The sequence below is a fragment of the Aythya fuligula genome, chromosome 8 (assembly GCF_009819795.1).
Source record: "Aythya fuligula isolate bAytFul2 chromosome 8, bAytFul2.pri, whole genome shotgun sequence".
Taxonomy (NCBI): domain Eukaryota; kingdom Metazoa; phylum Chordata; class Aves; order Anseriformes; family Anatidae; genus Aythya; species Aythya fuligula.
The window spans coordinates 3,812,426-3,834,120 of NC_045566.1; the positions used below are offsets into that span (position 1 = coordinate 3,812,426).

The 21,695-nt window shown below is 40.2% G+C and overlaps 1 protein-coding gene across 3 annotated transcripts in view; it reads right to left on the minus strand.

The window, feature by feature from the left end:
* The window catches only part of FGGY (FGGY carbohydrate kinase domain containing), a 138,182-nt gene that overhangs the window by 12,072 nt on the left and 104,415 nt on the right, over positions 1-21,695 (minus strand). For all 3 annotated transcript variants that reach the window (XM_032192722.1, XM_032192723.1, XM_032192724.1), the window contains 2 exons: positions 20,340-20,460; positions 16,919-17,013 (listed from right to left, as the gene is read on the minus strand). In XM_032192722.1, the coding sequence (XP_032048613.1) occupies positions 16,919-17,013; positions 20,340-20,460 (216 nt within the window). The remainder of the gene's footprint in view (positions 1-16,918; positions 17,014-20,339; positions 20,461-21,695) is intronic.

Sequence of the window (21,695 nt, forward strand, 5' to 3'; positions counted from 1 at the left end):
GCAGGTGTTGCAGGGCAGGAGTACACATCCCACACATTCCTAGGATTGCAGGTCAGAAACCAGCCTCTCTCAAATGAGACTAAAATATTGGGAAACTCCTTACGGTCTGCTTTTTTTTTTTTTTTTTTCCAAGATGTGAACTTGTCCAGTTCTGATCCACTTGCTCCTATACACATAGGCTTGTATCTCTTGGAGACCATTTGGAAATGGTAAAGTTCTCTGTCATTAAAACTTCTCTGTAAGTAGGAACCCCTTTAAGTACACAACCCCTCTGTGTACTGCAATTACATTTATTGCACAGAAAAATAAACCTGCAGGCACCAACTCACATGATGCATTGGGAAGAAGCCATTCTTGTGGGTAAATGTCAGAAGTTACCCTCATCACTACCCCAGCTATCTGTCAAGCCTGGCATTTTTCCACACAAACCCAAAACCAAGGGCTATTAATCCCCTCCTGCCCTAGTGCCATACAGAGCCTCTGACTGCAGCAATATTACTTAACCTCTTTTAACGAGCAAATCTAAACCTGCCACCCAGCATTGCCAGCAGGAACGTTTAAAGGTATCTGAGGCATCTTTTTCCTTAGGAGACCTTCTAAGAAAGCATTTGTATTCATTTGGCAAATAGAAAAAGAGCAGATTTTATACTTGACTGTGCCCCAAACAATAGCTGGTTGTGTCTGAAAACACACCAGTTGGAATTAAAAGTGCAGTTAGCGTGTTAGCGAGTGACTCATCGAGAGGCAGCAGAGTCTGGCTGGCTCGCAGCCCGAGATCTCATACAGCACCATCCTGCCCCGGGGGTTATCTTTAAAGTTGAGATCGTGCAGAAAAGAGGGTACTAGACAGACCCGACCTGCCCTCACCCAGATTTTGGCTAGGTGAGGGGACTGGTGAGCTTGTTTAGAAGGTGTCCCTGTATCTCCAGGACAAACGACGCTGAAACCCCCAGAGGGGCATCCTGACCCTGTAACACCCAGCTGGTCACTGTTCTGCTTTTATAGGGCTCTTCACTATCCCCCCATGTTTCCTGTTTTTGAGAAGCCCCCAGCTAGCTGCACCTCGGGGCTCCTATTTCCAGGCAAACCTTGCCCCTTCCCTCAATTTAATGAGAAATTTCTAACCTGCTGCTCCTGAAGTGCCTATGGAGGAAAGCTCCTCCTAGCGCACTGCTGTGGCTGTAAGGAGGGCAGTAGGATCCTCAGCTCCTGGCTTTTAATCTTGGAGAAGTCACACAAGCCTTCTGCACCTCTGTTCCTCATATATGCCATGGGAATCGGTAACACCACCGGATTAATATCAAACACTCAGGCAGGAAACCTAGCCAATGTAAGGCACAACCGAAGAGAAAACACTTTGTGCTTTACAATTCAGCTGATGCTAAGAACTGAGTCAACTCCTGCTGCTGAGGATCTGGCCTTTTATTTAAAGACAGCAAGATGAGAGAAGAGATGAATAGCAGAGGCTCAGATGGCTCACAGAGCTTTTCACTTGTAGGTCACCAAGCAGAACCTCAGCGAGGTCACCGAATGTTTAAAAGTTATCGTGGTATGCAAGCTTTTTAGTGTCCTTTGCTAAGTGGATTTATTGGTTTCAAATTAATTCCTATTGTAAGCAGTTCTCACAACATGAAACCCTCCGTTCTTCCTGCTCTGAAGCTGTTAACCCTTTGCAAAGCTACACAAGCAAAGCTGTTCCCACCACCTGAACAGACTCTTTTAAAACTGGATTTGAAGAAACGTCCTGACTGTGAGCTGAGCCTGGGTGACCTCAGGGAGCCTTTCCTAGGCTGGGGTAGAGGCGGAACCACGACAGGACAAGCTGCACTGCAGCTGCACATACTGTTCCTTGCCTGTGCATAAATCGGGACAGGCAGAGCCCAGCTCTGCCTTTACTCCCCCCAGGGTCCCGCAGGCCTCACGGGGTCTCCTCATGGGGAGAGATAAGCGTGTGTGCTGGCACTATCACAGGCCTATTCTTTGCAGAAAGCACTTTCTGAAAGAAAAAAACAAAACAGAAGAAGCAAAAATGAACAACTATATCATTATCTACTGTGCTGAGATCTCAGCAGAGATCGTTTCAAAGATCCATATTGTTTACAGCAGCTGATGGGAGTAACAAGTGCTGAAGCTGTGCTCTCGCTTAAAGTGCTAACATATTTACAGTTTTCAGTCCTGTCCTTGCGCTTATCTGTCATTTCAAGATGAATGCTCCTTTTGTAGAGGCTAATTACTTGCACGAACACTGCACCAGCTCAAAATCCCAGATTTGTTTTACTTTCCCATTAGCAGCAATTTTGTACTTTGGAAATTGCTTAATACAGCAAATATTAATATATATATATATATAGCTAGTTTTTGTTCAAAGGTATTTCTTTGGCTGTGACAAGTCTAGAATGGGGGGAGGGAAATTATGTTACTTTTGTCTGAGGGAAGTCTTAATTTTACTGTACAGCTTTTCTAAGTGCAACAGCCCATTGTTCTACTCTGGCTTGGTTTCTGATTTTAGAATAATGTGTGAAGATGCAAAATCAGATTAGGTCAGTAACAAAGTGCTTGAAAAGACAACAAAGTGCTTGTTGTCTTATGCTCACTAAGTGAGAGGTTTGGTAGAATCCCATCCTACCCCCTCCTCTTCCAACCTTGTAAGCCTGTAAAGCTGTCAGTCGTTTCAGTTTTACAGGAACAGAAGGAATGCAGGCCGTTCTACAACTCAGTAACTTAATTAAAATAATAATAATAAAAAAATACAACCCAGACATGCAAGAAAAAGGATACAGGTTAAAAAATAAAAGTCTTATCCTGTTTTACATTACATTCATTGGATTACTGGCCTGCCACAAACCAATTTCAGAGACAAATCACAAATGTTCAACAGTACAAGATGCATCTGCTCTTTGTGCTAATCCTGCAGTCAAAAAAGGCTAACATCTGATTTGCACAAGTCTTCAGCAAATAACTTTAACTGCAGTTGGGAAGGCTCAATCCCTGAGCAAAAGGAACATCCAGTCTCTCAGTGTCTTGTAGGATACAGCTTTAGATGCCTAAAGCTACAAGCCTGTGAATGAAAATGCTGACCTTGAATTAGCCTTTGCTGTTTCTGAGGAATTGCCATTACAAGCTGTGACCAAATTTGTGCTTTAAAGGATGTGGTCTCCCTTTCCTACCTAAATATTTACTTTAAACAAGAGTTTTGCATATGAAGTGCATTTCATCATAGATGTATAACACAACCTTTAAAGGTCATGAATGCTGTAAATATTAATATTAAAACCTGATACAAACTTCAGAGTGGTATTCATGCCACACTATATGAGCCATCTTTCATATTATATATTAGCAATGAAAACTACCACACATAATAAACTAGTTACAGTTCTAATGTAAGCTTTTGTTTTCCAGTGAAGTCAAAAGATTTTCTGATTAAGTGCAAGTGGGTCAGCATCTGCTGGCCTTTCCACTCTTACTTGTTTTAATCCACCAGAGCAATACCATTAACACTGCCATACATTTTCTTTGCACTTTTCATTCTATCACCTTTAATACAACTCTAAAGCTAGTCTATAAGGTACTTAAACATCACCAGGTCTACTTCACAAATCAGCTGAATAAAGAGCAATTTAAACAATTTGCCCAGAGCCAGAGACAGAATCAGTGGCAAAGAAAGGAATAAAACCCATGTTCTCTGATTCTCAAGTCAGGTAACATCTATTGTTTGCTCATTCACAAATTCTGCTCGTATTAACACCAAAGTAAACTCAGAAGAGCTTGGCACTACAGTGGTCTACGTTACATTTGAAGTAGTACAGCTGATAACAGAACTTCACTCAGCTTGCGTATTATCTCCCACTACCAGGCTGCTAATAGGAATTACATTGGCAAATACAGCTCTTTTTTCCCCTGTCGGTAAGAAATACTGTGCTACAGTTTATATGGTATTTGTTTGATCCGTAAAGCCAGGCAATCCATTTCTTATCTCAAAGACATTAAACAAGTCTGCTGATTTGAGGTGTTTTAACATTTCTGGACATTGGTATCTGTTCATACTTAAGGAGTTACAATATGAACTGGGACGCTGATAAACACAGAAAAGCCCTTCTTCTTTAACCCTTACTGCTAACGACCCAGAAAAAAATCAAGCATGCTTGGACAGAAAATGTACAGAAACTCTCCTCTCCATCCCTAAATCCTATTGCTGTGCTACAGATATAAATTATTATCCATTGCATATTTGCCTGCTTCCTGAAATCACCATCTAATGGCAACTGTCCACATTAGGATAAATTAAGAAAGTTACAAAATATAGCAAAAATGTGTATGGGAGGAAAAATTAGGCAGTAAAGTTTAAAGGCAGCCAAATGAAACGCTCATGTGAAACAGATCCTGTGTAATTAGCCACTAGGGGGAACAAGAGTCATGCTGCTTAATTAAGGTGAGGTCACTTTTAGCAGTGGGCTGGAAGGTTATCCTTTCCCAAGCAAGCTGGGGATGCTCAAACACTTTCCCTGTAAACTTTTGAGTGGGACAATGCTTTTCTGACATTCGGCAGGTTTCAACTTCCCTTTTCAGGTCTGTGTGTGCCTTGGCACAAGCAGTTAACTAAACGTGAAAGATTCATACACCTTTTGTATTTTCTAGCTGCAGTTAACCTATTTTCCCACCTGTAGCACCTGGTAAAATATTTGAACCAAAACATGGGAACAGAGGGGAGGGGAAGAAGAAAAGGGAGAGGCTGTGTTTTTCAGATAGTGTATGCTTTGGTGTCACTTCTTCTAAAGTAAAAGGGGAGAAAAACCACACACAGCTCATATGCGAGCTGTGTGAGAGTTGTAAAGCAACACTCAGTGATATGGTTAGAATAAGGTAATGGTACGGGAGGAATTGCCAGGCACCTGCATCCATACCTGTCTGTGTCAACCTGAGAAACTGGCCAAGTGCTGTACCGTGAAAAGGAGGTGAATCTCTTTCCAGAAGGCAAAGGAGGTGCTGATTACAGCTCTCTGCTTCATGTGGCTCCCTCTCATCTTCCTATAGGGAGATGTACTACGTGATGTTCCCTAATCAGAGCGTGTTGCGAAGTTACACCCTAGCCCTTGGGGAACAAACTCTGCTCCACATGTGTTCAAGCTCTCCACTCCCACACCATCCACAGTGACCAGCTTTTTGTGACCTTGGGGCATGGCTGAAGCTGCACGAGAAAAATGAATGAGGCAAAAAGTAAAAGCCCCTCTCGGGCCGCTCTTTGCTGCCACTGCTCAGGACACCAACCCATTCATCAGTATGGCTGCGACTGAATCACTGGCAAACAATCTTTTCTATTACCATAAAAATGACAAAAAAAGTAATAGTTATAGCCTGTAAACACAAGACCCACATTAAATAAGAGCTCTACGTGGTACACTGTGACTGGTAAGTGGTACACTGTAACTGGAAGCAGGAGCCCGCTCCTATTAGAGCCAGTTCAGCCTAAAGAGTATCAGATGTTACTCAGACCTTAGAAGGTCTGAGACAAACTCTGTGTGTAAGAGAAAAAGAAGGCAAATGACTCATGACAGAGTTTGTTTTAATATAAATGACTTTTTCTGGCTCTTTGCTTTTAAAGACTTGCCATTTTCAGATCTTGAACAGCTAACCTAGGCAGCTGCCTTCCCCAGCCAGTGTCCTTCATTTTGTGTATAAAACGCTGGCATTTACAAACTCATATTCCTCTGGCTAAGGGAGGGCAGTTTATTTTAGCACTGCAATCAATGCCATCATAAATCTTTCCTCTTCCAGTCCAGGAACACTGGTATACCCTAATCAGTGCTATATGGATATGCTGTACCCATAAAAAAAGCAAAATGCACCACAATGCTTAACCAAAGTACTACGAGCCTTGAGAGCAGACCTGAGGAATGAGCACACTGAATGAGCCCCAAACCTTCCCTTCCTCTTTGCTTTTTGCTATGCGAGGATGTGGGCACAGGGCTAAGATACGGAAAGAGTAGAGAAAGTAAGAGAGAACAGAAGAGGAATACTATAAAATAGGAGAAAAAGAATCAACAGATGAGAAAAGCAAAAAAAGTGAAAAAAAAAAAAAAAAATGAGAGGCACAAACAAGAAGCTGGCAAGAACACAACAGGAAAAAAAAAACAAACAAAAAAACAGAGTGGGAATAGGGATGTAGGCAGTGGGAGATGGTGGGGATACTGGGTATTTTATACCCAAAAAGCCCCATTCTCCACCATAACTACATTCTTTCTCATGTTTCCTTTAGTCTCTTTCCATGCCTGTCCCCTGGGTCTCCTCTGGGATGAGTGGAACTTCCCCATCCAGAAAGCCGCAAGTTTGGCATTTTGTGTCCTATGGCAAATGTGCTGGCTACACAGTGTTTCCATGGGGGCAGAGTCACACAAATAAAGCGAAAAGCAAAGCTTGCCTGTCTCCCTTCCATGCAGTACAAGAATCATCCCTTAGATGGGACCATTGCAAAATTAAACAGCCTTACAACCACGGCCAGTAAATAGTGAGTAATGTGCTTGTATATACAAAGCTTTTATACCAAACAGTCAAAGAAAGTGAGGATAGCTCATCACAAAAAGACCCCATTTATTAGAAGAGCTTCAAACAGCTTAGCATCTTTAGGGCCATTACTCATCTCTTTCACCTAAGCTAAGTGCCAGCTTCCATCCTTGAGGCTAACACATCCAATTTATCAGCTGTAGGACGCTCAAACACAGTTTCCCCCAGTCCAGTCTAAAGATACAGGATTAAATACCTCAGCTATTTTATGACAACAGACAGGGAGAAGCCAATCTGGGAAAATTTTGCAAAAATTCTTACCAGACGTTTTGAAAGCAAAAGTCTGACACGAGGCTGCTAGACTCAGAAATACTTTGCTGAATACATCCAAGGAGTTTAACACAGTTGTGAGCTACAGGGCTGGGCAACGAAGGACCTTCCAAACGCAACACATTATCATTCTTCAGCCCCCACTTTCGGGAGGGAGAGGTTGGGCTGGGTGACAGTATGGCCCTCCATACACATTCTTGCCCGGGAGAGATTCTTTGGAGGAAAAAAAAAAAATTCTGATTAGAAGTCATTTTTCTTTCCCAGAACGTTTTGCCTTGGAAGGTCCCCTAGGGACAGTTGTGCTTCCAGAACTCCAGAAGAAGCAACGCAGCTGTGCAGGTGAGATCACAGAATCACAGAATCACAGAATTTCTAGGTTGGAAGAGACCTCAAGATCATCGAGTCCAACCTCTGACCTAACGCTAGCAGTCCCCACTAAACCATATCCCTAAGCTCTACATCTAAACGTCTTTTGAAGACTTCCAGGGATGGTGACTCCACCACTTCCCTGGGCAGCCTGTTGGAACCATTCCTCAGCCTGCCCTGCCACATCACTTTATTCCTTGGCAAAGCAAGGTGCTCCCCTCAGCCCTTCCACACCCACACTCCTTCCCCAAATCTCTGCCTGGTAAAGGACTATCTGGAAGCTGAGTGAGAAACAGCAACTTATAGGAGGTGCTCACACAAACAGGTCCCTTGTGGGTCAAAGCCATTATGTACTGAAGGTTAGTAATGTTCAGGGGAATGCAACCCTTAGGAGTATTACGCATGAAGTGCAATCCCTATAAATTATTCTTAGCTGAAAACTGCTCTTGTAAAAGATAACAATGCAACTCATTTTTGCTGCTTGTCCGCTCCCATAAGGCACAGCAAGATACGGGCACTGTGCTCCTCCTTATTCATGGTCCCCCAGTGCTTTTCAACCCTAACCTGGAGGAATATCTTTGTGCAAAAATCTGCAAGTTATGCTTTTCCATGCCCAGTTAGTGGTTAGCCTTTCTGCTTATATTTCCTTCAAGAGTGACAATTATGGTCTGTTAATCACTACGTGGACACTTGTCCCAATAAAAACAAATCAGAACCATACAGCAATTTTATATGGGTTGTCTCTACGGGTCACTGTCCAATTTCTAGTATTAACTTGTGCATTGAAAATAGTTAAGCACTGTGGGTGTGAAAAGTTGCTTCAGAACACAAAAGCAAGCAAGGGTTGGGAGTGATCTATGTCTATATCTAAGAAATCAAGGAAGCAAGAACCTATGACTTAGCAAGACAAAGAAAGGAGAATAAGAACTGGATTCCAATGCTGAAGATGTGGAAAGCCAGTATGCTAATAAAGCAACTGGCTTTTCTTGCTAATAAAACTAATAGGGCTTATGGGATCTCTAACACTTCCAATCCATGATTATATAAAAGAGAATAAAGAAATACTACTTAACATAAACCACAGTGAAATGAAATGCATTGGAAATGTTTAGATGGTAAGAGTCTTATTAAGCTACATTAGGGCAAAATAGGGCAAATTTTGAGAAACAAAACCCTCTAGGCATCTTTAGTAGAAAGGATGAGGCAATACTTATATGGTAAAAACCCTTCAGATATAGGATGGCAAAAGTATGCCCAGGTGATACAAACTACTGGCATCAAATCCCATAAGTAAGTGATCATGACATTCTTCAAAACTTTACCACAAAAAGACCACGAGCTCTTCAGACAGCCAGTGCAGTGACTCTACACGCTCGTGCTTTGCTGCAGAACAGTCTGATCCCCTGCGCTGACATAGCAAGAGTGCAAATCCCAGATGGAAAATTAATCTCACAATGTAGCCAGATTGAGTTTCCAATTCTCTAGTGCATAACTTGAAGGTTGTTCTGCTCAGCTATTGAAGAGGTGAGGGCATGGAGACTTTAACTCGTTTGACATCTCAAACATTATTTAAGCAAGACACTCTGAAAAGGACCTTGCTGGCCACTGACAGTTACAAAGGATGCATGGTATCCTCCTTTGTACTCAAACCTCCCATAAAATATTGCTATCACGCTCTTCCCTGCCTACATGGCCTGGACAGAAGGGGAGTCCAAGGTCCAAATGACTTCAGCCATGTTTTTGAGCATGTGGGTAAAACCTGGCCTTAAAATAGAAAGGAGATGGATCACTGTACGTTTTACAGAAAGCATCTGTCTACTATAAAGACACATTTATGGCTTCCTCATATTTATGGTTTTCCTCAAGACAAGGCCAGCAAGCTAGAATAACGGTAAGGTAGAGATATTAAAAACACAATTTGTTCTACAAGTTGTTCAGTCTTCGTCTGCTTGAAAACAAAAAATCTGCTAACTGTACATAAACTCCACAGCTGTGGTCATATCGGGGCTTGTTCCATAAATGTGCAACAGCAGAATCTGACCTATTCTAGTCAGCCTATTTTCTCCTGTTTGCCAGGTCTTGGGTTTACCGACAGATGAGAAGAATACTCCTGGTCTAGTAAGAGTCTCAACTGCTGCAGATTAACAAAACACTGCCTCCTATTCTTTGCCAACATCAGCTGATGTGAGTTTATTAAAAGCTAAAAGGCATGACAATCTAAGTGCTGAGCCCACAGAACAGATTTTATTTACATGCATATGGCTGCTTCTAACATGGTCAGCGGGCGTGCACAAGCAAGATGTAAAAGTCGGGTGAAGTCAGTGGAACTACACTAACATGCAAACCTGAATGCATCTTCAACACAAATACAGAAAATTAAACAGATTTCTTGGGTCATTCAAGCACTGTTGAGGTCTTTGCTGCCTTTTCAGTCCACCCTCATAAATTTAAGAATAAGTAATAAAATCTTTATCACCGTTCTCAGACAGAATTAATAAACAGATAAGCCACCCTGATATCCCAACACAATGACTTTCACTGATGCCCACATGGAAGGCTACGCTCCATGTCATTTCATTAGCGTGGTATTTCATTACCCACTTTTAGAAAAATAATACGGCCATATCTTTAAGTATTAGGTTTCTGTGATTGTTGCCTCCAACTTCAGTACTTCTGTGCCAGATAGTCAGCTAATGTAAATGGGTACAGCTCTGTTGTAGCCCATGTATCACACAGACTTACTGCAGCTGCCTTTCCTTGTCATTGAAGTTACTGAGAAATTCCAAATCTGAACATTTGTGCACTGGATGACATTTAAATTGGAGCATGCTAAGTTTGCACAGAAAGGCCAGCACTGAACAAAAGACACAGCCTTTGTATACTATTACCTATAGCATCCACAGCTCATTTCTGAATGGGTAATAATATGAGCCAATTGCGAGAGCCATAATAGCCTTTATCATTTCAAGATGTGTCATCTGCAAGTGAACCGTGTGTCAGATTCCTGTTTGGGCTCCGATCCAGTGAAGTACTTCAGCAGATGGGCAGTCCTGCTTGTCTTCAGCTGAACTTCTGGCCTACTTGAAAGTTAAATGATGTACCTAAGTGCTTGATTGGATCAGGGCACTGGAGTAAACTGGTGTCAGCCCCCTGCAGTCCTGGAGCAACGCTGATTTACATTAACAGAGAATATTGCATTATGATTATGGACTACTATCATCTGTCATTTTAGTAGCTATATGACCCGCTACTACAAACTTTGACATTTTCTTAGACAAGTTTTTACCTGTAATAATTTCAAGTGATATATAAACGACTACAAATCATCTAATGTGACAATGAACCAAACACTACCATAACAGCATGTACTAATCTGATAATACATCAAATGTATGACAACATATAGCAATAGACATAGCACTCCACCAAGAACATTTAACAGCAACAGAATTATTTCTCTCAACTCCAATATAAAAAGCAGCCAGCAGGATGATATCAAATGATGGCAGCTCTGCTTCTCATAAAAAGACCTTGGGGACTCCAAGGAGATTTGTGTATCTGCACTTCAACAGCATAGCAATGTGGAAATGTTAAAGTCAGTAAAGCAAACAGTCCTCAAATGAGAAGGGCAACAGATGTCAACCAGTATCACATGTCAGTAAACAGCAACAAGACAGAGGGTACTTTTCTTAGCACTTTTGTGAAAGCATCCTGCTATCAGCTACGGCCACATCTCAGCTGTTTGACTCTCTAAGTGGTGGTGCTTGTACGTGTGACCTAACTCCCACCACGAGAGGATTTCCAAACATATGTGAACACTGCCCACTGAATTCAGCTGAAAGAAAGTAAAAATGTTTTCATATATTTATTGTGGCTTTTGAAAAGTGAATAAAAAAAATACTCTAAATATTCTCAAACTGGTTGAAAGCTCATTGTGTGCTTGGCAGAGACACAGAAGCATTTACATTTCTCAGCTTTAATGCAAAAGGACCATCCTTAGGGCAAAAAAGGAGTCCTGATTCATCCATTTTTTATCCTAAGTGCTAAGACTTCTGACAGTAAGGCCAAAATATGCTAACTAAAAAGGCACTCTTTGTACCATAAACACTAGGCCACAAGGAACTGGACAGTGGCCATCAAATCACCGCCTTTTAATTTTTCCTCTCTCATCTATATTTCTCTAAAGATTTCTGGTAAGAAGGCAGCTGACTCTATACAAAAGCCAGAGGCATTGCCAGTATCTTGGTGGTTTCATACATGATGTATTGAATCTAACTTATCTATGCAAGCAAAACAAAAAACAAACCAAAACAAAAAACAACCTGTCAATTAGGCAAAGATGTATTTCAGTGTCAAAACACCACGGAAAGAGGTAAAGGGATACATTTCTACTGCTGAATCACTGTTTTGAGTCCAGCCCTGGATGAAAATATAGCCCCCAGTCATCGGACATCTCAGCTGTTCGTGCAGAAAACAGCTTGGTTCTCAGCAAGCAGCACAGTCCACATCACAAACTGTCCCTGACATTGCTTGATAACTTTGCTGACAGTCAGAAGTGAGAACACACGAAATGAATGGACTGTGAAGACTCAACCGTTTTCACCACCAGAATATTGTCTCCAACAATAGGTATATGAGTTATGCACTGAAATTTAGGGTAATTTTTTTATGGAGCACGTCCTTTCAATATAGATTGATGATATACTTATCCAGGAAGGAAAGCGAAAGAATTAAATAAAGAGGCCATACCCAGCCAATACACTACAAAGAAAAGCAAAAGCTGCCTCCAAGCCTTGCCCAAGGATGGCCTCTACCTATACTTGTACAGATGAGGAATTTTTGAAGAAAAAGAAGGAAAGCCCACAGCACCTTAACACACTCCCTGCATACACTGTGGTACCTAAAAACAACTACCTCCTTCCTTTGCATTTCCAAAATACTCTAAGGGAATAGAAGAAAAAAACATCCCAACAGGACAGAAAGGCCTTTAGTAAAAGGTGCATTAATTGGGTAAGACAAGCCAACAAAATGATTAATTTGCTACTCTCCTTCAATATTATGTTTACACAAGTTGATTATAGCACTTAATTACTAATTCACCCTGCTCAAAAACAAGAGCGCTTTAAATTTTTAATGAGATGAGGGAAAGCAATATTCCCTAACTCAACAGGGAGAAGTCATTTTATTTCCTCTTTTGATTTCCCAAGTTATTTCCATTTCTAAGGAAAAAACTATCCCCTCCCTGATCTTTCACTTGGTTCTTGCTTTTGAAAATATGGAAATCACGTAGAACACTTGTATTAATTTCAGTCCATGACCTGACAGGTAATGCTTTGGAAGAGGAATAGAGGATCAGGTCATCAGCTGAAGCACGTCCACTGAAATAAATGGAGCTACACAAAATTACACCAGACAGCCTGATCCAGAAATGAAAAGGGCCCCATCTTGCCTTTTCTGTCAGCAGAAAACTCGAGCAGGTCCCTGCACTACTTATGGGTGTTCTCACAAGCGAGAGCTCTGGTCAGCAATTCTCACCAAGAAGGTATTGCTGAAGAGGTGCCAGCTTCTGTCGGAGCGGCAGTTCTGCTCAAATGGAGGGCAGCATCTCCCTTACATAGGAACAGACACCAGTGGTCTTGCTAAAGAGAAGCAACATATTGTTAGAATAGCAGTACCTACCATAGAGGACAACGTGGCCCTAATTAATAAGATGAGGTGACATGCACAAGAGCATATACACAACCTGATGGGGTACAAGGGGAAAGGGCTGGAGGCACATCACACGTACGGGACACTACACACAGTACTAAACACTCACAGAGCTGCACACCACACACCAGGGTGCTGACACGTGTACATGCTCCAGCACCACACGCTGCTGAACATTTAAGCTGCTCCATCTAACAGAACATCGCCACCACGCCCACCTCATTTTTGTCACACTTTTTTTTTTTGCTGGTATCATTGCTTTGCTAAGCACTCTCCAAACATTCCTGATGTTTGGAACAGCATCAGTGCAAGACGAGGTCCTGTGGAAGGAGCATTAGTAGGAAAGAAAACCAGTCCTGCTCAGACCCTGACTTCTAGCTCAACACTTTACACCAAGAACGTCTGCAGAAAGTTACCAGTAAAACGTCTTGTGGCGAATCATATAAAGTTTCTTCTCTTCCACCTTGGCCAGAAGAATGACCCACGTTAAGATACCAAGTCCAAAATAAATCTGGTAATTTGGTTTCATACAGGTAATTTTATTAATTGCTTTAATGTGCAATTAAGGAACAGTCAGTGGGCTGCTGGATTTTATAAGGCAATAATCCCGTTCCCTGGCGTACAGCTTTGTCCCAAAACGTAGGTTATCAAAAAAAAGAAAAGAAAAAAAAAAAAAAGAGCTGGATGATTGCCAAATCAAACAGCACCTTCTTCCCATTTTCAATTACATACAAGTAAAGCAGAGTAATGAGGATATACTGGAAACTTTGACATTTATTTATTGAATATTTTTACTGAGAAGGAATTGCTGGCTCGCTAAACCGGAAACTATATTTTTACTACAGAAACAATCACACAGAAAACCAGGATCCTGCTGCTCCGCATGAAAGGAATGGCTAGGACCAATAAATTGGCCCATCTAAGCCAGCAATGTTACGGTTATTTCATTTAATGCGGCACATATTTCAAAAATCCGAAACCCCGCAGTACAGCATGTATTTCCAAAATCTTTCTGTCGTGCGATATTGCACAGTGCTGTCCTCTGTGTCAGCGCCGACCCAGGCAGGCTGTGCGGCAGTTCACAGGAACAACGACCAAGACATAACAAAACCACTAAAAGGAAAAGGCTGTAGCAGGGGCAAGTGAAAAGATAAACTAAATTGCAAGAAGAAATTCAGAAGATTTTCTCCCTTTTCCGGAGATTCTGGAGACTAAATAACCAAAAGCTGAAATGGGAAATAACTCTCACCACACTGTGTTTTTGTTTTGTTTTGTTTCTCTTTTTTGGATACCAATTGTTTTAATTCCCTTTTACCACAGAGGAGAAAAATGCAGAGAGAGTAAATGAAGAGGAAAACAAGGAAGTCAACATTCTTTGAAGGAACAACATATGGTGACCAGGCATGAGAGATGGAGGTTATAAATCTCTCCTTGATGGAATTACCTAAAGATGAAATTGCAGATCCAAGGGGCTTGAGCTTTTAAAACTACACACATCCAGCAAGTCAACCTGCATGGTTACAAATTTTGCATTAACCTTCATTTCCAGTATCTTTTTGCAAAGGCTCGGCATACTGAGGATGTTGTTACTGCTATAGATGTGGTGAACAAAAAGCACGAAAATCTTTACTCTGCAAATCACTCAAAATAAGAATAACAAGATACGAGAAATGAGAATGAGAAGAAAATACCGCATCCCGCAAATAGCCCCTGCTGGGATGAGAAAAGGGATGGAGTCAGGACGTGTATTGGTGCGTGTTTCTTTGTGTGAAGAAACTTATTTAGGGACAGCAAAGTATAGAGGAAAAGCTCGTTGGTGTTCCAGCTACTATGACCAATTGCCCAGGAAAGTGAAGGGTGGGCATCCCACTGCTGGCTGGGTTCATCATACAGCGATGGGTTGGTAAATGAGCTCCCTCTCCTTGGAGCAATGATCCCCCAATGTTTCTCTGAAGCAGATCCTTTCCCATTTCCAAATTCCAATAATGGAATGGCACAGTACTAAGGATCAGGACCATACAGGAGTATGAGAGTAAAACAGCAACCACCAAGTCCACATATGCGGACACAGATACAGGTTAAATCTGGATGAAGATTACCAGAACTGATTTTGAGGGATCTTGGTTTTGGGTGGTATTTCCAAGTTTTCCTAAAGATGCCTGAATTTTACGAAATGGAGAACAGCCAAACCAGGAAAACCAGATAGTTTTTATGTGTTTTGATTTTGACATGGAGCATAAATATCCAAAAATCATTCTGAGAAATGTGACCAAAATCACTGGGACAAACACAGTAAAAATTCCCCTTCAAACAAACATAGAAATAAGGAAATAGCTTATTGTAAAAAACACACTTTTCTCCTCTACTGTTAGACTGAGCAAACAAAGCTTTGAAAAGCTCAATAACCAAGTACAAAACATCAGAGGACATATAATAACTTCTATTATTTGCAGAGACTACAATGCTGCTGAATGTTTGCAGCAGTACCTCTAAGAAAGATTTTTTTTGCAAAATATGTTAGAAAAATAAATTTAAGAGAAAGTTACTGAACGGCAATGTTAGAAGAACATTTACACCATCCTCCCCAAAAAGACATTTATAAAGTTTCTTGTTTCTTCATAACATGTAGTTGATTTAAAAAAAAAAAAAAAAAGGCTGTGTTTGGGAAATCACACTTATTATGCAGTGCAAAGGCACTGGGATTAAATTTATATTTGTTCTTTTGCTTTATATACTGGTATTCCTGTGAGCCAAGAGGCAGGAACCTCCCAACATACTGTAAAAGAGCAAACACTTTTTAAATTAAGCAGTCTCTGACATGATGTAGTCTGACTGCAAAAGATTTCTGAAGGAGTGTGCTATGCTGACATATGCATCTATGTATAAAATATGCCTATCTTCTGACATTCTTGAATAAGCTGCTGACATATTTTGGTATGTAAGTGCAGGGATAAAAACTAAAGGCAAAGGAATATACCACAATTATATAAAAACAAATTACACAAAATTTTGCAGCATTAGATTTTTCACATGGATATGAAGACAGAATTAATAAAAACAGATTTGAGATGCTCACTGATTGAATAACAGTGCAAGTTGTCTTAAACTAGGAATGAAATATTGGTGTATTTGAGGAGAGAAGATTAACAGAAAAGTAGGAATTAAATATGAAGTCCTATCACCAGAAGCTGCTACTGAAATTACTTTTATCAAGACAATCAAGTTCTCGTTACAAGCACTGGGTTTCTGCAGTAGAGATACACATTGCACAATGTATTTGTTCAAATAGGATTCATCTTAATGGAAGAATTCTTAGGAAAGCAAGCTGTTCCTTGTGCTAGGAGAGGAAATGTCTTATGCTAGTGGAGTTGACAGGTGGGAAAACAAATATAATTTCGAGCATACAGACCCTTCTGATTTCTGTATATTATTATTTTTTTAGTATAATAGCAGCTAAGTCATGCTTTGGCTGATCCACTGAGCATAAAAGCCTACTGCTACTTTTACAACTGTTAAAGGACTGAAATAACATGAATAAACATGAAGCTCCATCCTCATTATTAACTCTGCATTCACTCTGAGCAAGATAACAAGTGTAGGTGCGTCTTTTTTTTTCTTTTTTTTCTTTTTTCTTTACTGTATATATGCTATGTTACTTATGTTTAAGATTCCTCAATGTGAAGGAAGGTAAGTAGGACAAATATAACTGAGATGAAAGTGGGGCCTTCCTGCAGGAGCAGAGCCTTGCCAAATTCCCTTTTCTGTCTGTAAAATTACACAGTCTAACTTCAGAGAGAGCAGCTTATACTTGCATGTAGCCACAGTCAAAAGACTATTAGATCTTCTACACCCCTAGCAGAGTTAAAAAAAAGGCTTGTGAGAAAGTGATGCTGGCTCTTGTCCGGCTGTGCAAAAGGTACAAACTTTTCCACTTGAATTAAGGTCTGTACATGGTGTCAAATGTCAAAGTGTAAAATACAATAAAAAAGAAAAGAAATCAGGTACTACATACCTGTATAGATGCAAAATCCCCAGAAGCACAAGCTCCAAGAATAGCAGCACCCACCAAAACAGACTCCACTTCTTTGGACAGGACAACAGGCTTGCCTGTACAAGAAAAAACCATGCCTCTGTTAGAAAGAATAAAGCAGTACAGCACTAGCAGCACAATAAATTATTAAAGTAAAAAATACAAACAAAAAAGGAACGAAAAATGACTCAAAAACCACGCTCATGCTTCCATTCATAGTTAAAATCCACCATAGGTTAATGTAAATATCTCTGCTGTGTGGTTCCAGGCTCCAACAAAAATGCAGAATTTAAATAAAACAATTCCAGCAAAATATTAATGCAGAACATAAAGCACACAAAGACCAAACCCCAGATCTTTCACAGTGGTTATTTACCTTAAGGCACCTGGTATAAACCTGTTACCCACACCCACCAAACCCACCTGCAAATTAAAAGCTGACCTTGAGGGGAAAACAGGGAGGTATCCCTTTTGTTTCTTTTGCAATGAACAAAAAAATTAAATGTTTGTGTTTGTTTTTAAATGTATAGCCAACAAAGCCAGTCTGTTTTTGCTGGAAGACATAAAAAAATGAGTAGTAACCTTTCACAAGCTATGTATGAAATCATATGAGAAATCTCATCTTCCAAATTGTACAAGATATTTGAAAACAAGATTAAAATCCTGGAAACAACAAAAACACCAAACTTGCTGTATATTTTGAAGTAGAATTAAAATATATTGTTTCATCACCCATGGGAACCATCAAGAACATACTTTCCTTCAGTTCACACAGAGTTTTCTGAGATCTGTCTTACGAGTGTAAAAAGAGCAGGAAAAAGAATAATAAACTAATAAAAATCTGCCTGCTTTCTTAATTCTCCCTTAAAATCCTAAATAGCACAAGTCTAAATACTTTTCTAGCTACACTTCAGATGCCCGTCCTCACTAAGTCAAAGAGTTTCATATTCCTACAGTATTTGGTATATGTCTGAATTTCCATTACTGACATAATTTCATTCAGTGCATGATGATGCAAACACAGTGGTGGGAGGAGGGCTTCCTTCTGTGAATAGCCTCAGTGATATTATGCCCCAAAAAATGCTGCTCCTAAGAGACAGCTGTAAGACTACAAGGAGCTGAAACTGGAAGGAAGGTCCAAAGAGAGCTGTGAGTAACTCCTACAGAGGAAAAAGGAAAATACATGCTTTTGAAAATGGGAAGTCAAATTAATGTAAGAAGCAACTATGAATGCAAAGTAAATTCAGCTTCCATCCCAGGCATTCAGTTACATGATGCTAACTTCGCATTGTTCCATCAGTTAAAGCTGCTAACAATCATTTTTCAGTAACATAAAGGTGCCATGGTCCTTTTTATATAATATCTTGCCATAGGTAGCACAGGCAGAGAAATGGGTAAAGAAAATGGGTACAGCAAGTGTGTGTTTGATCGCTGGAATGCCTACGAACAGTGAACTAATGGAATTACAGCCTCTCTTCAATTTCTCTGGATTAAACCAAAGGCATCCACCTTAAAAATGTGTGTGGAGGATCAGACACTTGAGCATTCCTCCTGTTAAGATGGACAACAGCTCAGGACTTGGGTCAACTTGGAACAGATGCAGACAACCTAAAGCTGAAGCTTACAGCTCCATGGCTGTTTGCCAGGCATTGAAGCAGAAAGCAATTTTCAGCATGCTCTAAAATTTACTGCACATTTCCTGCATCACCAGAATGAATGCAGAACTCTTACCAGACAAACAAAAAGATCAAGATACTTTTTAAGTGCCCTACAAAATTATCTATTGGATGTCTGCATGGCTGAGTCATGGGCATTTGCAGCTAACAATAATATATTCAGATTTTTTTCTTTTCATGGAAGAATGGGGGATTGATCCTGGAATGTTAGTTATTTTATCTGATAGGCTCTAATGAGTTCAACACAACCAAGAGCATTTCAGTTAGATGAACTCTGACATCTCTTGTCAGTCACAGATTTTACAAATGGGGGAGAATTCCAGACTGCAAAAAGGCCTTTTTGTACTGGATTGTACTTGGCCATTAGTTACAGTCAAAGAACTCCTGATTACATTTTAATCAGAATACCTTTTCACTGATCTTTTATTTTACGCATCAGGAACCAGCATCCCAAACTTCACACGCTGAAATTCACCTAAAACACTCCAGCCATGTAGGGAAAGGTATGCACCTGATAACATTGTTTTTCTGAGTGTCACTCTGACTACAAAGCACTTAGTGAATGTTAAGGTCAATAGGCATTACACTTTTTGCTTCTCCATTTCTGTTTTCATCCTAGCTACGTACTTAAAGCCTATTTTTATCTTCCCTCCTGCAGCAATGTTATGAAGTATGGTTTGGTGTTAGAGCAAGTCAGATCGCAAACCAACTGCCTCAAATCTGAGCATTACAACGTTAGCCATGACAGCTCAACTGGTCTTAATTTGAAATACATGTATACCCAAAGCACACATCACTCAAAGTTCCTCTGAAGCCCTTCAAACTAAATTTTGTTATTTTTTCCACATCCTTTAAAGTATATTCAACTGACTCACAGGTGTGCTAAGATGTCCAATACACAGAGGCTAAGGGGAGATGAGAAGTACTGGGCAAGCCTGAGACCTCCTCTTGGAATGAACCATACCCAGGACCCTTCATCCATCAGTTCTACAAAATCACATGGAACACCATGCAGGAGCAAGGACCCAAAAACTGTCCCCTAAACTATACTAATGATAAAGACATGGACAATTTGGAAAGGGACAGTTCTACATAATGGATAACATCCAGCATGAGCATGAACAGGAAGCTCCACAGAATTCAAATAGGATGAACCTGGTAGAGGTTTTACTAGAAATGAAACACTTCTCACATAAAACACCCTCTCCAAGTGTACTGTACAGTCTCCTCATCTAATTAAGTTCCTGTAATCCGTCTGAAATGAATAACTTCTATAGAATGGTTAGAATAGATTTATAAAAATCTGATAGTGAAAAACATCCTGGACATGTAATTTATACCTATTAGTTTTAAAAATTCCAAACAGTTGTTGTTGTTGTTTGTTTTTTTTTTTTTTTTCTTTTTAATTCTATCACACTTTCTTAAAAAGTCTTTAAGGCTAAGATCCACAAATTGGACATCGTGCTGGAGGACTCTCCAGAAGGCTGATTTCTAACAATATGAATTATGGAGTTTTGTTTGCACCACATCTCTGTGTTATTCGAGTATCATTAAATTTCAGGAAGTCCAATTGTGCAGGAAGTAACATTTCATTACAATATTTTTGGCCAACCAGCAAAATACAGTTCTATATAAAGAAAGTATTTATTTTTCCAAAGACAAAGTACTTAGCCACCTAAAATAATAAAATAGTTTACACTCCTTTCCCCACACTTCCTCTAACTTACCAGTAATGTCAGCGTGCATCTGCACAAAGAGAGGGTTCTTGCTCAGCCCACCACACAGAAATAGGGTGTTGAGATGATGCCCTGCAGCCTGCATAGTTTCCAAAATATGTCTTGTTCCTAACTTCAAAAAGGGAAAAATAAAATAAAAAAATAATAATAAAAAAAAAAAAAAAGAACACAACAAATGAGCACAGGAGAACAACCACAGGAACAGATCTTAAAAAACAATGTTCAGGACAATGTGTAGGACTGAAATGTGCAGATACTAAATGTCCCCTAGCAGTAACCTGAGGCTGGGAAGAGATCTGTAGGGGCATGGACTCTGCTTAGCTTTATCCAGTAAACGAAATCGTAATTAAGAACAATAAAAAATCAAACAGATGGCACCAAGAATTGGGAAGTACACAGGCACTACGTATCATACTACCTCCTTGGGATGGCTGAAGAAGGGAACAGCCAGTCTACAGTGGCACAGGGAAAAGGGGCTTACAGGGAAGTACCTACAAGGGCGAAGGCAGCGAGTATGAGAAGAGACAGAAACGGGCACCAGGAAAAACTGACGGCACTGATAAGCAGCTGGTGGTGACCATGAGCAGCAGAGTATAGAAAACATTTCCAGACCCAGAACTAAACCCTACATGGCAAAGACGTTCTCACCAAAATGCCTATTTGTAAAAAAGCATCTGAAAATCACCCTCAATACAGAGATTTCAATTCTGGAGCCAAATGGCAAAACAGAAGAAAAAAATAAGGGCAAATGAAAAACCTGTATTTTCTGTCTTTTCAGCAAAAAGGAAAACCTGAAGAATTTTCTATTGGCTTAACTATTTCTCTTGGCCTTTGCCCTTAGCAAAACAAAATGTTCCATTTCATGTCTGGATTAATTGAAACATGTCTAAAATGTGAGTATATTTTTAAACTTCTCATTTAGAATTCTCCATTCTGAGAAACTCAAATTAGACGATTGCAGTGTTGTGCTCGGTGAACAATGAAAGCAAACACTTTGCCATTTAAAAAATATCTTTGCTTTTCAGGCTTGCTTTGCTTGCCTCCCACTATTCACCGAAGTCAACCCCTCTCCCTTTTTCCTCTTACAAGAACATTTTCAGTTTCTCTTACAAACTGTTTGTCTCCCCAAGTTCTCGGCTTTTTATAATACCCTGGAAGTTAATTTTGAAGTAGAAACTTGACAAAACGCCAAATTCAAGCCAAAATTTTACCCAAACTGACTGTTGGTATGAAGACTCCTCCTGGTTAAGTTTTCACAAACCGTTATAGCATAAAGTTTTCTTTATAACCAGGTTTTCTTTATGCTGTGATGCGAGTTCACTAAGAGGTCTGCAGCCTGCAATAAAT